The following is a 14,878-nucleotide window of genomic DNA, read 5'->3' as shown; positions in this document are numbered from 1 at the left end:
TGAGGTGAAAGTTTCATTCATCGAAGTTTAATTACGTCGGGGTCACCAAGAAATTGTTAGGATACGGATTTTAGCTATTGATCTGACTCCAAATTGCGATCAACACTTAACACAAGTTTCTATGTCCCAATCCACACACTGGCGCATCTAACAATTTTGCGAGTTCGTTCTGTCAAAGAGAAGACCAGTAGATCAATCAGACCAAATTTACCAATTGTTTATTCCTCACAAAGCGCACTAATACAGGCCTGGGTCCCGGGTCCCTCACACTAAAACTCGTGCGTTTTTGTGACCACCAAAAGACGACACATTTTTCCGGGTTGCCCAGTTTTAAAGAAAAACAATATGAATACTAAAGCATGCAAAATATTGTGCGATGATTGGTCGATGGTCATCTCCTCCCCCTCGAGGTGTCATCACTCTGGTCAGGGGGTTGGGTTTTTCCTCTCGAAGAAAAACCTGGACGTGGTGTTGTTCTTTGTTCTCGTTCCTCACCGACCTTGAAGTGTTATCGTCCGGTACTCCCTTCGTCTCGTACCATCCCGTACTCCCTGTCTGGGCCTGTTTTACAACACTTGGCAGAAAACAAGTTCATGCAGTGTGCCTGCACATTCCTCACCCCCACCAATCCACACAAGCACTCCAATACTAGATATTATATTGATATGATTATATGTTTCACACAACCTTAAAAAATATGTTTGCAAACCGCTGAAAGCACATTTCCCTTTACCCCAAAACAAAAAAAGAAATCCATACCGAGTTGACAAATAAAATGTGCATTTTCCATCATATGTCCCCCTGCTAAATCAGATATTCCATCACATCAACACGGCTCTACTGCGGGTGGATGCAGAGGAAGGCCCGCTTGTGCCTGGCATAGTAGTAGGACTCCACGTTGAAGTTGTTGGACTCCACCACCTCCTTGTAGCGGCTGACAGCGTGCACCAGGCAGTCAGGGAAGCAGCGGTTGAGCGTCAGGGCCACCGCCATCATGTTGCCCTTCAGCCGCTGCTGTTCGATCTGCTCGTAGATGCGATTCTTGTCGATGGGCGACGGGTCCACGCAGAAGGACACCACCACCCTGACCTTGTTGTCCATGGTCAGCTCGAACCAGTTGGCCCCACCGCTGCCGTGGCACTTTCGTCCCGCCAGCCAGTTGTAGAAGAAGATGCGCTCGCGCCTGTTGAAGGCGCGCACTGACCAGTTGACCCAGTCGTACTTCTTGACCAGCGCCGAGAGCAGCGAACGCGTCAAGTCCTCGCTGACCGCGCAGGAGGCCTTCTCCTTGAGTGCTTCCTCCAGGTCCAGCTTGGCCTGGTCCACGAAGGTCTCCGTGCAGTGGTCCACGGCCGCTTTCATGCGCTTCTCCACATCCTCCATCCGCTCGTGCCACTTGGCGGTCAGGCCCGTTTCCACCGCGCCTTCTCGGAGGGCGGCGTAGCCCATGACGGCGATGAGGCCCATCACAAAGAGCTTCTTGAGCCGAGCGCAGAAGTCCTCCACCGCCCTCCGGCTCCTCTGCTCCGTGTCGACCACCGTGTCCAGCATGGGGTCGCCGGCCGTGTTCTCCCCCGTGACGGCGTTGTAGAGGGCGTCCAAGTTCAAGTCAGCCTTCGTGTTCTCGTAATACTTGATGAACTTCTCCTTCTTCTTCTCCTTCATGCTGGGCTTGGCGTTGATGAACTCCTGGAACTTTTCGTACTGGCCCAGTATGTGCGCCTCATGGTCAAGGTTCTGCTTGTTCATGGACGTCCTCTGCAGCTCCAGGGCGATCTGGTCGATGTCGCTCTGGATGCCCACCAGCTTCTGGTTGACCTGCTCGATCTTCTGGGTCAAGTAGACGGCCTCCTTGCCCTCCGGGTTGCTGAGGATCTCGGCCGAGGCAACGAAAACGGCCTCCAGGATGGGGTGCAGCTGGCCCACTGTGGCGGCCAGGACCTCTGACGCTTGCCCCATGATGTTCACCCCTTTCTCAATCTTGTCCTTGTTGTCCACCAGCCAGTTGGCCACGCTGTCCATGGTTGCGCAATTTCACAGCCGCTTGTTAAAATGATTCCGCCACAGCCTGAAAGGACACATGGAGGGACACACTCTTAAAGAAGACATTTTCGAACACTTTCCCGAGCACAACGCAAAAACTCGCCGGGTGTCCCGAACATATGCCGACTTGTTCAATTCCACAATTGATCGGTGGACGGCCGCTACAGACACCAAAATGGGCGCTCACGTTTTCTTCAAAAAGCTTGCCAAAATTCCTGGCAGGACCCAAATCGTGTCCTGACACGTCTGCACGCGTCTTCACAATGCCGCACCCTCACGGCTGCACACACACACACACACACACACACACACACACACACACACACACACACACACACACACACACACACACACACACACACACACACACACACACACACACACACGAATCTCATCAACGCTTTGGGATTGCTCATTTAGTTGGACTTGTCTAGAAATGGCGGCCAGCCAGAGCAAGCGCAGATGTTGACAGTGGAAGAAACAAGCAGGGGGATTTTACGGCGATGACACGTCACGTATTGTGTCGGCAGGAGAAAAGACACCGGGGAGATGATCTAAGTTTGGACTCCCTGGAGAAAGCGGAAAAAAGGCACACCCAGGCCTGGCTAATGAAAATCCTTCGGCAGCGCACTTGAGCAACCTCGTCCTCATCGCCATGTGTGCCCCCAAATGACACGCTGTGCAGCATTTTTATCCAAAGTTTGGCACACACACACACACACACACACACACACACACACACACACACACACACACACACACACACACACACACACACACGCATACACACACGAATCTCATCAACGCTTTGGGATTGCTCATTGAGTTGGACTTCTCTAAAAATGGCGGCCAGCCAGAGCAAGCACAGATGTTGACAGTGGAAGAAACAAGCAGGGGGATTTTACGGCGGTGACACGTCACGTATTGTGTCGGCAGGAGAAAAGACACCAGGGAGATGATCAAAGTTTGGACTCCCTGGAGAAAGCGGAAAAAAAGGCACACCCAAGCCCGGCTAATGAAAAGCCTTCGGCAGCGTAATTGAGCAACCTCGTCCTCATCGCCACGTGTGCCCCCAAATGACGCGCTGTGCAGCATTTTTATCCAAAGTTTGGCACTCACACACACACACAGAAGGTGGATTTTTTTTCTGAGGGCGGGTTATCCATAAAAATCACACAGTGCATGAAGCAGTAACATCTTAGAGAATAGGACACGGACAGCTCCTAAGGCACGATGATAAGCCCGCAGGGTGTGTTTGCGTTGTTACACACACGACCACTAGAGGGAAGCAAAACCCACTCGGGATTTCAGCACCACCACCACCAGTGGACTGAAATCACCATGGCCAGTTTTGCTCTAGAAATGGCATCATTTGAAGAGTTCTTTTGATCCTTGGCATTGGAACTAGCATTTAATAGCGGTAGTAATTACATGGTTTTTTTGTTTACACAGATGATGAGGTTGTGGTCCAATCCAGTGATGCAGCTCAACGGCCACCATTTCATATTGTTTGACCTAAGTCGGGGAAGCAGAATTACAGATGACAGCAAGGAGGTGAGCAGCCATTGAAGAGGATTTGGATGCATTGGAAGTGGGCCAAAAAATGATGGGTTCAAGCTCCAATTAAGATTCTTTTTATATATGGCAACATTAGGATTCATACCATTTCAATGAAGTGTGACGCACTCAAATTTGATTCATTCAGTTAATAGGCACTTCTCATCACACATTTAGGGCATGGAAGACTTCACGTCCATTCATAAACATTTCGTTAGATAATTGAACAAATGGACACGATAGCAATCAAAACACGGGACACGGTCTTTAAAGGTGACTTTTGTCTAAAATCCGAACAAGGAAGTGAGGAGCAGCCTCGTGACGCCACCTGTCACCAGCTCGACTGACTGCCGTCTTGAACGCTCTCAAATAAAAAGTAGAGCAAATGCCTTTTGACATGACAGGTGAGTCACGCCTTCATTCATCCATCAGCAGATGAAGACGTGTCACAACTACAAGTGACACTCTGATGAAGGCGGAAGTACATGCCGAAACATGTCAGGAAATGCAACCTAAAATGAATTGTTTGTGATAAAAGAACCCCCCAAAGAGGTGATTGACAAAGGAAACAAAATGAACTTAGTACAACTAGTATAGCAAATGGTTAAGCTAATTGTGGGGGTAATCATTACAATTTTACCATTCAAGTTCATTCTTAATACTTGAATATGATTTTTTTTCTTCTTCTATGAGAGCATTTATGAGGCACATTTGCGGTCAGTCAGAAGAAAAATTCCGTGTTGGTTAAAGGCAAGGAAGCGCACACCACTGAGCCTCAGCAAATTCAAATGACTACCGCGACTTAGGGAACAATCGCCGTTCCAGAAATGCGGCAAACACGCCAAATTAACTCCGTAAACTGATTGTTCTCGACATCAACGCGGACTAGACTCTGTCCACTTGGGATCCCAAGCAATATTGTCCAACAGCAACCATGGAGAGGCTGCTTCTTTCTTACCTTTGAGTGGCTGACTTCCTTCCACCTAGGAACGCTTAGCTGACGGCCCAAACTGGACTGACTCCTTCTTCTTCCTAGGAATCCCTGCAAAATGGACACGCCCATGTACGTTCAGGGTGTAGGGGTGAAAATATTGGAATAAACCGTAATTGAAGGGCCCACAAATCTTCCCAAACGCGCAAAATTGGAGCCCAATGGATCCATTCTTCCAAGTGTTACTTAAAGACGCCACATTAAATGTTTGGAATATTAAAAGCACCCCCTCAGATTTACCGTGAATCCCCCCCCTTTGTTTGAACATATTCTGGTCCATATCCCGGATTCAAAAAGAAACCAAGACCGGATTGTCAGTCTGCGCGCAGGCGAGTTCCAGAAATAATGATTTCAAACGCTTTACAAACCCTCGCAGCATCTTTCAGACACTAACAAACACTCCATTCATGCTATTTCATCACAAATAATCAAATACGAGGCCAATTCCGGTTGCCAAAAGAATTCGTCGAAAATGAAACGAATAAGAGCGCGCGCAATGGATGCGCGCAAGTGGCCCCCAAGCTAGCGTCACCCCATTTTGCGTGTATATTCTTCCTCTGCGGTCCAGATGAGAACATTCGGCAAATTCTTACCAATACGCGTCTTCTTTCTCACGTCGGACAAGTTGAGTGGAAGATTCCCATGCAGCCAGCCTGCTGCTTGTGTGTGAGGAAAGCTGCATGGGTAGGGGTCCCAAAGAAGAGAGTGAAAAAAGAAAGGAGTGATGCGCAATGGAGGGAGGAAAGGGCGAGGGAAAGGCGAGCGAAGCAGACGGGACTATTTCTTGCTGTGGTATTTCGTCGACATGTATGGAGATGGATTTGATTGTTTGATTCTTTTGTTGCTATTTTTGTGCTATTTGGTCAACGTTAGGCAATCTCTTGGAGGTGTACAACATCACACATTCTGTTCAAGGGAAGTAGACGAGCTCGTCTATGTTTCATATGTGATTGTGCATATGTGCGTATGTGTAGATTTTGAAGCAATTCACCCAAAAATCGAGCATGCTGTTGTACACTCGTCTGGCTTAATTCTTTTTTTCTCCCGTTGCGTAGTGGACGATCAAATCGCCAGCAAGCAAATCAAGAGTCACTTGTTATTTTATTCTTTCGTCGTTTTGACTCATCTTTAGTTTTGGCTTGAGTGATTCCCGTGACCTCCTAAAGAGATGAGCAGCAGAACCGTGCGGGTCAAATCAGCATTCTTCGATAGATTGCGCACGAGTGGAACAAGTTCAACGGGCACTTTTTTGGGGTTCTTTTATCACAAACAATTTTTTTGAGGTTGCATTACCTGACATGTCTCGGCATGTTCAACAGGCACTTTTTTTTGTTGTTCTTTTATCACAAACCATTTTTTTTAGGTTGCATTACCAGACATGTTTCGGCAAAGAAGGGATGCTGAACTTTGTCTTTTTTTTTGCGCACGATTGGTCAAATTTGCAAATGAGACACTCTGCCTTCATCAGAGTGTCTCATTTGCAAATTCTTTCATTTGCAGAGTGTTAGGACAACTATTACGAAAAAGTTCAACGGGCTATTAATGGAGGCTTCGAGACTAACCGTCTAACATTTTAAATGCCCCAAATACTTGATTTGGAGGATGACATACATATAATATAGAATGCAACGAATGAAGAGGAAATATTGGGCGTGTGTGTGATCGACAGTAGGCGACATTGGAATGTTTGCAGTTGAGAGACAAACAGCAAGACCTGGCGGACATGTTGAGTAACTGCACACCGGGTCATTTCATGGCGATTGATGTATTTGTGGCGCAGTGTGCGACGCTGGAGGCAACCCAAGCTCAATTTGGGCGAAAGGCAGAGCGCACAAGGTCACCCTGGACATGTTGATGGAAGAAGCAGCCACTCTTTTTCATCCACTTCAGGCGGCTGACATTGTGTCCGTTAGCGACCCCTGCTGCCAGCAGCGATTGACGTGACATCATTTTCAGTCGCCAGGAGGGGGCGTCGAGGGACAAAATGGTCACTGCGATTCCAACGTCTTCGTTCGCTGCAGTTGTCCCTACTCTAGAGTCAAGTTAGACCGGAGAGTAGGCAGGCAGAAAAACAGAAAGACGCCCACAATTATGGATGCGTGGACTTATATTTATTTGAAGTGATGCTTAAAAACGTGCAGAGATAACAAAAAAGAGAGCAGTCCTAGACAATCAAACAGCTAACATAGTATATTGTACACCCCCATTATTCATTCACTCATTTTACACCGCTTAATGTTGAGAACAATAAAAACTAATAGGAGGACTACCATAGTATTCGAACAAAAAAAAACTTAATGAAAAAAAAAATTGAGATTTTTTGCTTCGGATGTCGGACGAAATTCGGTTGTCGAACCTCGCGAGATGAGTTGAGAGGAAGCGCATGGCAACTGACTCCGCTGCGGTTGTGCGATCGGACCAAATGAAGCTCCCTGTGGTCCACTTCAATTTTGGAAAGTACATCAGGACTTTCCAAATATTTTCTAAATTTCAGCGTCAGCTCGCTCACAATCATGCGACCACGCGGTGCAGTTGCACGGTCGGTGACGCGCTACGGTTGCGCATTCGGCGGTGCGCTGCAGTTGTGCGATTGGACAAAATGATACTTCCTGCGCACTGAGGTCCACTTCAATTTTGTAAAGTAAATCAGGACTGTAACAATATTTTCTAAATTTCAGCGGCCGCTCTGTCACAATTATGCAACCAGCGCTTGCGGTGCAGTTGCAGTCGGTGACGCGCTACAGTTGCGCGGTGCGCTGCAGTTGCGCGATCAGACAAAAATGCGCAAATGAAAAAAAAATACATTTTTTTTTGTCCTTGGAATGGATTAAAAAAAAAAATCATAATTCGGAATTCAAATGATACACTTCTCGAACAGCCTTCTAGAACGGATTGTGTTCGAAAAGCGAGGCTCCACTGTATTTATATTTGGCATGTTTGATTTTGCAAAAATATTTTCTCAGCGTTTTGGGGGAAATGTTATACTGCAGATTACTAAAGAGAAAAAAACTGGAAGACCTTTTTGTGGCAAAATATATGGCGAGTAGGGCCAGCCGGGTTCATTTGTCAGTAGAAACGGGCTGGCAGCCATCCAGTTAAATAACATACCCAAAATGTAACACTTTTGCCCCGTTGACACTTTGAATAAAGCAATCGGCGAATTATTCAAGGAAATCTAGGAAAGAAAAATACCTCCAACCAATTTAAGAAGGAAAACAAAGCGCAAGCCGTAGTTGAGAATGCTCAATGATGGAAATGCGAACCGGGTGGCAACAGTGCCATAGCATACGCGTCTTTGCCCACCGCTGTTGCGCAAGCTAACATGGACAATGTGCACGTGCCCGGTTCATTTGAACGTACGCAGCGCCCGCTGCATCTTCTCCTCCACCTCCTCCAGCTTCTGGGCCCAGTCCTTCTTCAGGTTGGCCTCGTCGCCGCCCGTGATGGCGGCGTAGCCCATCCAGGCAATCAGGCCGATGCAGAACAAGTGGTTGAGGCGCGTGCAGAGGCTCTCCATGGCCTGACGATCACCACGCGAGTGCTCCAGGTACACCTAAAAGAACAAAAAGCTCCTTCAAAGCGAGAAGGTCTCCCCTGCCCGTCACCGCAGTGTGTGAGAGACTCACCTCCAGGATGGGCCGGCTGAAGAGTTTGGGCTTCGCGACCACACCCTCGTAGAGCGTCTGCAGGTTCTGGTCGAACAAGTTGGAAGCATAGCAGCTGACAAATTTTTCCTTCTTGCGCTCGCTGAGCTCAGGCGGAGCCTCTGCCAGATCCATGAACTTGCTGAACTGGTCCTTGAGGTTCTCCTCCACCGGGCCGTACTGGGTGTCCAGCGCCTCCTTCCTAATAGCTACCAGGGCCCGGTCATTCTTGCGCGAGAGCTCGTCCAGCGCCTCTTTGACGGAACCGAACCCGCGTTTGAGTGTGCAGATACCCTCGTCGTCGATGTGGTGCAGGACCACGTGGATTAGCGAGCCCGCCAGGCCGAAGATAGGGTTGATCGCACTTGCCGCTGACGAGATGGTGGCCACGGCCTCTAGCGCCTTCAGCATGCCCTCCTTCAGCTTGGAGTGCTCCTCCGCTATCTCCATGTCCATTGTGGCTGTGGGGAGGGAGCATCAAAGAGTTAAATGAGATGGAGACAAGAGTGCCAAAGCACTACTTCGGTTTCATCTTGTGCATAGAAATCATGCCAAACATTTCACGCACTTTCTCTGAGGATTCCCCGACAACACGGATGCTTACAAGGCTCTTTTTTTGGCACCGTCTTTCTTCAAGCTCCCTCTGGAACAAAAACTCTTGTGGTGACTGAGCTGCAAAGACACACAAAAGCTACATTAAGATAAAAATCACACAGTGCATGAAGCAGTAACATCTTAGAGAATAGGACACGGACAGCTCCTAAGGCACGATGATAAGCCCGCAGGGTGTGTTTGCGTTGTTACACACACGACCACTAGAGGGAAGCAAAACCCACTCGGGATTTCAGCACCACCACCACCAGTGGACTGAAATCACCATGGCCAGTTTTGCTCTAGAAATGGCATCATTTGAAGAGTTCTTTTGATCCTTGGCATTGGAACTAGCATTTAATAGCGGTAGTAATTACATGGTTTTTTTGTTTACACAGATGATGAGGTTGTGGTCCAATCCAGTGATGCAGCTCAACGGCCACCATTTCATATTGTTTGACCTAAGTCGGGGAAGCAGAATTACAGATGACAGCAAGGAGGTGAGCAGCCATTGAAGAGGATTTGGATGCATTGGAAGTGGGCCAAAAAATGATGGGTTCAAGCTCCAAGTAAGATTCTTTTTATATATTAGGATTCATACCATTTAAATGAAGTGTGACAAACTCAAATTTGATTCATTCAGTTAATAGGCACTTCTCATCACACATTTAGGGCATGGAAGACTTCACGTCCATTCATAAACATTTCGTTAGGTAATTGAACAAATGGACACAATAGCAATTAAAACACGGGACACGGTCTTTAAAGGTGACTTTTGTCTCAAATCCAAACAAGGAAGTGAGGAGCAGCCTCGTGACGCCACCTGTCACCAGACTGCCATCTTGAACGCTCTCAAACAAAAAGTAGAGCAAATGCCTTTTGACATGACAGGTGAGTCACGCCTTCATTCATCCATCAGCAGATGAAGACGTGTCACAACTACAAGTGACACTCTGATGAAGGCGGAAGTACATGCCGAAACATGTCAGGAAATGCAACCTAAAATGAATTGTTTGTGATAAAAGAACCCCCAAGAAAAAGTGATTGACAAAGGAAACAAAATGAACTTAGTACAACTAGTATGGCAAATGGCTAAGCTAATTGTCAGCAAATTCAAATGACTACCACGACTTAGGGAACAATCGCCGTTCCAGAAATGCGGCAAACACGCCAAATTAACTCCGTAAACTGATTGTTCTCGACATCAACGCGGACTAGACTCTGTCCACTTGGGATCCCAAGCAATATTGTCCAACAGCAACCATGGAGAGGCTGCTTCTTTCTTACCTTTGAGTGGCTGACTTCCACCTAGGAACGCTTAACCGACGGCCCAAACTGGACTGACTTCTTCTTCTTCCTAGGAATCCCTGCAAAATGGACACGTCCATGTACGTTCAGGGTGTAGGGGTGAAAATATTGGAATAAACCATAATTGAAGGGCCCACAAATCTTCCCAAACGCGCAAAATTGGAGCCCAATGGATCCATTCTTCCAAGTGTTACTTAAAGACGCCACATTAAATGTTTGGAATATTAAAAGCACCCCTCAGATCTACCGTCAATCCCCCCTTTGTTGGAACATATTCTGGTCCATATCCCGTATTCAAAAAGAAACCAAGACCGGATTGTCAGTCTGCGCGCAGGCGAGTTCCAGAAATACTGATTTCAAACGCTTTACAAACCCTCGCAGCATCTTTCAGACACTAACAAACACTCCATTCATGCTATTTCATCACAAATAATCAAATACGAGGCCAATTCCGGTTGCCAAAATAATAAGTCAAAAATGAAACGAATAAGAGCGCGCGCAATGGATGCGCGCAAGTGGCCCCCAAGCTAGCGTCACCCCATTTTGCGTGTATATTCTTCCTCTGCGGTCCAGATAAGAACATTCGGCAAATTCTTACTAATACGCGTCTTCTTTCTCACGTCGGACAAGTTGAGTGGAAGATTCCCATGCAGCCAGCCTGCTGCTTGTGTGTGAGGAAAGCTGCATGGGTAGGGGTCCCAAAGAAGACAGTGAAAAAAGAAAGGAGTGATGCGCAATGGAGGGAGGAAAGGGCGAGGGAAAGGCGAGCGAAGCAGACGGGACTATTTCTTGCTGTGGTATTTCGTCGACATGTATGGAGATGGATTTGATTGTTTGATTCTTCTGTTGCTATTTTTGTGCTATTTGGTCAACGTTAGGCAATCTCTTGGAGGTGTACAACATCACACATTCTGTTCAAGGGAAGTAGACGAGCTCGTTTATGTTTCATATGTGATTGTGCATATGTATGTGTAGATTTTGAAGCAATTCACCCAAAAATCGAGCATGCTGTTGTACACTCGTCTGGCTTAATTCTTTTTTCTCCCGTTGCGTAGTGGACGATCTTTGGGGGGCTAAAATGCTCAATGCGCCGACTGTGCGCTCAAATGGAAAGCATCACGGCACCTATTCAACATCGCCAATGTCCGCTTAGTCTGCGCTGTAAAACACAACTATGGGCGAAGAGATAGAAAATATTTGCATCCGACATGTTTGACTGTCACAAAATGGATGCAAAAAATTTTAAACAGACGATCAGCAGTCAAAAGAGGGTTACCCAAATGTTTTGGTTTGAATTTGCTCTTTCGTCATTTGAACTTATGTAGATTGCGACTTGTTTTCTTTTGCACTGTTTGAAAATAACGCGCGCCGTTTTGCGCCAAAGATAGAAAAGCCGCAACCACGTGATTATAGGGCAGCCAGGGTGGTTCCCCGTTGACTAAAATATCCTTTTGCTCCTCCTGGAAAATGCGAGCGGGACAAATTCTGCTTTTTAAATCCAGTGCAAAAATACAGCTCCCAAAAAAGATCTTCATTTTGATGTTTATTTTGATAATTCTATCAGAATAACATCATCCCACCGTAATAAAATACCCTCTATAGATACATCTTTGGTAAATATGATGAAAAATGCTCCGATGATAAACTCTTTCTTAGGCAAACCAAAATTTGATCCTAGTGGTGATGACAGCGGATACATTCCTAAAGTACAGAACATAAATGAGAATAAAGCAAAAATAGAACAACATAAGTTGATAGTTGCGTTAGCTGTGTGCTAATGATGTCAGAAAAGGACAAATCAAAATTGGGATGATTTTTGGATCCTAAAGTGGTCACTTCAAAACAAAAAGGCAGACTTGTGTCTTTTCTACTACGCCTCTTTCCAGCGCATGTTAAACTGGCTTCTCGGGACAAATGGTGCGTCTGAGAACAAGCGCGGCAAGCGTTGACGTCAGCCGTTAGGCCGAGTGAAGGCACACGCACACGTTTTGGTGTTGCTCCCAGTAGTGCAGCTCGTCGCCGAAGCTCCAGGCGCAAGCCAAGTTTTTGCTGAACTTGACGGTATGGACAACGCGTTCGCCGGGCATCTCCCGCGATAGCATCTCGGCCATGGCGACCACAACCGCCTTCTTCTGGCTCTGGATCAGCTCCCGTATGCGGGCGGCGTCCACTGGCTCGGGCGAGGAGCTGTAGGACACTACCACGTTGAGTTTGTTGTCCGAGGCGAGCACCTGGAAACGACTCCTCCCCAGCGGGCAGTCGAAGCGCTTGGGGGCGAAGAAACCCGTGGGCGACTTGAAGACGCGCACCGACCAGCAAACCCAGTCATACTTGCTCCTCAGCTTAGCCACGATGGCCTCGGCCAGCTGCTGGTTGCTCCACGCTGGGTTGTCTCTGACCAGCTGCTGGGTGTCCAGCTTGGCCTGCGTGGGGAAACTGACCACACAGTCCTCGATCACGGCGTTCATCTTCTCCTGCACCTTCTTCATTTTCTCGCCCCACTCCTTGAGGAGAGAGTCTTCCTCGTCGCAGCCCTTCAGGGCGGAGTGGCCCAAAAGGGCAATGATTCCCAGGCAGAAGAGCTTCTTCAGCCGGACACAGAAATCCTCTAGGGGCCGGCGGCTTTTCTCCTTGTAGTTGAGGGCGATCTCCAGCACCGAATTGCACGAGGTGTTCTCACCCGTCACGGCGTTGTAGAGAACGTGCAGGTTCTTGTCGCCGCCGACCCGGTCAAAATGCTTCAGGAACTCCGTCTTCTTGACTTGCCGGAACTCGGCCTTGGCGTTGAGGATGACCATGTATTTGCGGAACAGGTTGATGATGTTCGCCTCCACCGAGAAGTAGGTGGCGTCCATGCCGCTCTTCTTGATCTCCTCCTGGATGCACTGCATCTCGTCGGAGGCGGCGTCCAGTCGGTCGCCCACTTTCTGGAACTGCTCCCTCATGAAAGCCGCCTCCTTGCTCTCCACATTGTCCAGCACCAACTTGACGATGGGAGCGGCAATGGAGAAGACCGGGAAGAAGTCACCCACCAAACTGGCCATGACCTCGGCGCCCTGCTCCATGGTCTCCATCACCGTCTCCACCAAGTCCTTCTTCTCCCCCAAAAGCCTCTGCAGCTGCTCGGCCATCTCCGCTGTCGCCGTGTGCTTCTATCGGAGAGCAAAATATCCAAAGACTGAAGTCATTTCTCACATTGAAGGCCTGTTGATTGCACTTTTTTTGTTTTTTTTAAACATTTGCCCCAGAGATTCTCAATAAAATGTTGCGGCTTCTCCCTCGGCCGCTTTATTGAGTACACATTAAAAGGATATCAAAATGTCCCCTCTAAACAAGCAAGCGGGCAAAAATGAGATTAACGAGAAAGAGGAGATCAAACTCTCTGGAGCAAAAGGTGCAGGTTGCCACGGTAACCAGGGAATGGAAAATAACCCATCTGCCTACGTTGCTCCAGGGGATTTCTGACGGACAGCAGTACCCGGCTTGTTGTTTTTTCATCTCCCATCAGATCGTGCTGTTATGAAAACTGTTTTTAAAAAAAAAAAAACATTTAACAATTAAAAGTGCTTGCTTATTAAATGAGAAAGAACCTGAGAATGTGTTCAGTAGTTTCAGAAGATTGATTTTAAATTATTTTTATTTATTTTAAAGTATTTTCCACGTTTAGTGGTTGTGGGTTCAATTAAATTACAGAATGTTTTGAAGCCCAAAAAAATTGCTGAATTTTGCAGCTACTTTAAAACGTGAGAGGGACAGAATATTTGAAACAAATCCGGGTCGGAGGCTTATCAAGATAACACCACACCACATTTTACCGTGACGTGGGCATTAAGTGTACCTTAAGAACTGGCCACGGGTAATTCTTCGCGTTGTTTCAAATGTAAATGTCAAAACATACAACATGTGCGTGTTCCAGAAGCGTCGTTATGGTGCATGTTGCGTGCAAGATTGTTCAAGTGTCCACTGCCTACAAAACAATCTCCAATCGTGAGGGCACTTATGGGAGAGCTGAAAGCCAACAGCCCGTTAATGAGCTCTCATAATGGCCAGCCAAGCCATCGATCGACAAGCTGAGAGACAAACAAGGCAGCCACGTTAACAAGATTGCTCAAACCGCCCACGAGCAAAATCAACGCAAAACTCAAGCACCAAAAAAACGGGTCAGTGACGTCACGACCAAGCGCTCATGCGACCAACGCCCAGAAAAGTTGGACTCAACACTTTATCTCGTTCTACTATTAATATGCTGACTTTTACCACTTAACAATCGCAAAAGACGCCACTCCAACATATTTTTTTCAGACGGCACAAAGCTTCGGGAACGCAGCACTCATTAATCAAGTAACAAGAGAACGAAACAGTCGGTTTGAAGAGCTCAACCAGCTCAACAGCAATCTGAGGAGGATAATATTTACTAAATTTGTGATTTCGTATTACTCACCTCAACTAAAAGAAATGGAAAAAAAAGTTTAGAAGACAGAAGACGTCAAAAAGTTTCACTTCAGTATGCTTCCGTGTTCTGGTCACGTGATCTTGGCGCACCCGTTTTGGGAGGGCATACTAAGTGACGTCATCCCAAGCGGCTCTCCACCCACTTGGTAAACTCAAAACGCGTTGGCCCTTCATGGATCGCGTAAGATATCCGACGCATTCTTATTCAGCCAGCGCTTTCACAACAGCTGTAACTTGAGACGGAAAGAAATGTGGACCTTGCCTAATTTTTTTTTATTCTTCATGAGGTGAA

At 47.2% G+C, this 14,878-nt stretch overlaps 4 protein-coding genes across 18 annotated transcripts in view; 1 reads left to right on the top strand and 3 right to left on the bottom strand.

Annotated features, from left to right (window-relative positions):
• LOC147052482 (uncharacterized) overlaps positions 1-14,878 on the top strand; it is a 44,688-nt gene that overhangs the window by 5,891 nt on the left and 23,919 nt on the right. For 7 of the 12 annotated variants that reach the window (XR_015066878.1, XR_015066881.1, XR_015066880.1 and 4 more), the window contains exons 2-3: positions 3,496-3,597; positions 9,225-9,326. Coding sequence is in view for 3 of the 12 variants with exons in the window: in XM_085918080.1 (XP_085774206.1) it covers positions 3,496-3,597; positions 9,225-9,326 (204 nt within the window). In the remaining 9 variants the exon portion in view is untranslated. Of the gene's footprint in view, positions 1-3,495; positions 3,598-9,224; positions 9,396-9,498; positions 9,540-9,621; positions 10,366-14,878 lie in introns of those variants that run through there. The other 5 variants (XR_015066885.1, XR_015066884.1, XR_015066883.1 and 2 more) reach the window with 2 other exon arrangements.
• Positions 46-5,219, bottom strand: LOC147052489 (protein rapunzel-like). 2 transcript variants are annotated; one of them, XM_085918066.1, is made up of 3 exons: positions 5,185-5,219; positions 4,559-4,642; positions 46-2,068 (listed from the first exon to the last, which is right to left on the bottom strand). In XM_085918066.1, exon 3 carries the CDS (start codon positions 2,020-2,022, stop codon positions 838-840), a length of 1,185 nt encoding a protein of 394 aa, XP_085774192.1. In that variant the 5' UTR covers positions 2,023-2,068; positions 4,559-4,642; positions 5,185-5,219; the 3' UTR covers positions 46-837. The 2 variants fall into 2 exon arrangements, with proteins under 2 accessions (XP_085774192.1, XP_085774193.1); XM_085918067.1 differs by lacking the exons at positions 4,559-4,642; positions 5,185-5,219 and adding an exon at positions 2,231-2,806.
• LOC147052488 (protein rapunzel-like) lies at positions 6,681-10,210 on the bottom strand. 2 transcript variants are annotated; one of them, XM_085918073.1, is made up of 4 exons: positions 10,114-10,210; positions 8,804-8,907; positions 8,218-8,696; positions 6,681-8,144 (listed from the first exon to the last, which is right to left on the bottom strand). In XM_085918073.1, exons 3-4 carry the CDS (start codon positions 8,689-8,691, stop codon positions 7,938-7,940), a joined length of 681 nt encoding a protein of 226 aa, XP_085774199.1. In that variant the 5' UTR covers positions 8,692-8,696; positions 8,804-8,907; positions 10,114-10,210; the 3' UTR covers positions 6,681-7,937. The 2 variants fall into 2 exon arrangements, with proteins under 2 accessions (XP_085774199.1, XP_085774200.1); XM_085918074.1 differs by having other exon boundaries at positions 8,840-8,907; positions 10,114-10,202.
• Positions 11,659-14,732, bottom strand: LOC147052487 (uncharacterized). 2 transcript variants are annotated; one of them, XM_085918058.1, is made up of 3 exons: positions 14,576-14,672; positions 13,579-13,660; positions 11,659-13,286 (listed from the first exon to the last, which is right to left on the bottom strand). In XM_085918058.1, exons 2-3 carry the CDS (start codon positions 13,630-13,632, stop codon positions 12,093-12,095), a joined length of 1,248 nt encoding a protein of 415 aa, XP_085774184.1. In that variant the 5' UTR covers positions 13,633-13,660; positions 14,576-14,672; the 3' UTR covers positions 11,659-12,092. The 2 variants fall into 2 exon arrangements, with proteins under 2 accessions (XP_085774184.1, XP_085774185.1); XM_085918059.1 differs by lacking the exon at positions 13,579-13,660 and having other exon boundaries at positions 14,576-14,732.

The sequence above is a fragment of the Syngnathus leptorhynchus genome, chromosome 8 (assembly GCF_054491065.1).
Source record: "Syngnathus leptorhynchus isolate UIUO chromosome 8, UIUO_Slep, whole genome shotgun sequence".
NCBI lineage: Eukaryota > Metazoa > Chordata > Actinopteri > Syngnathiformes > Syngnathidae > Syngnathus > Syngnathus leptorhynchus.
The sequence above is the reverse complement of the archived record's forward strand: the minus strand, read 5'-3'. Positions and strand labels throughout refer to the sequence as shown.

What these genes read in the sequence shown, in the direction of transcription:
- LOC147052489 (XM_085918066.1), bottom strand. Translation starts at nt 2,022, where the DNA reads ATGGACAGCGTGGCCAACTGGCTGGTGGACAACAAGGACAAGATTGAG.
- LOC147052488 (XM_085918073.1), bottom strand. Translation starts at nt 8,691, where the DNA reads ATGGACATGGAGATAGCGGAGGAGCACTCCAAGCTGAAGGAGGGCATG. An exon ending in TCAGCCGGCCCATCCTGGAG is followed by an intron (nt 8,145 to 8,217) that starts GTGAGTCTCTCA and finishes TTGTTCTTTTAG; the next exon opens with GTGTACCTGGAGCACTCGCG.
- LOC147052487 (XM_085918058.1), bottom strand. Translation starts at nt 13,632, where the DNA reads ATGAAAAAACAACAAGCCGGGTACTGCTGTCCGTCAGAAATCCCCTGG. An exon ending in CAGAAATCCCCTGGAGCAAC is followed by an intron (nt 13,287 to 13,578) that starts GTAGGCAGATGG and finishes GCTCTCCGATAG; the next exon opens with AAGCACACGGCGACAGCGGA.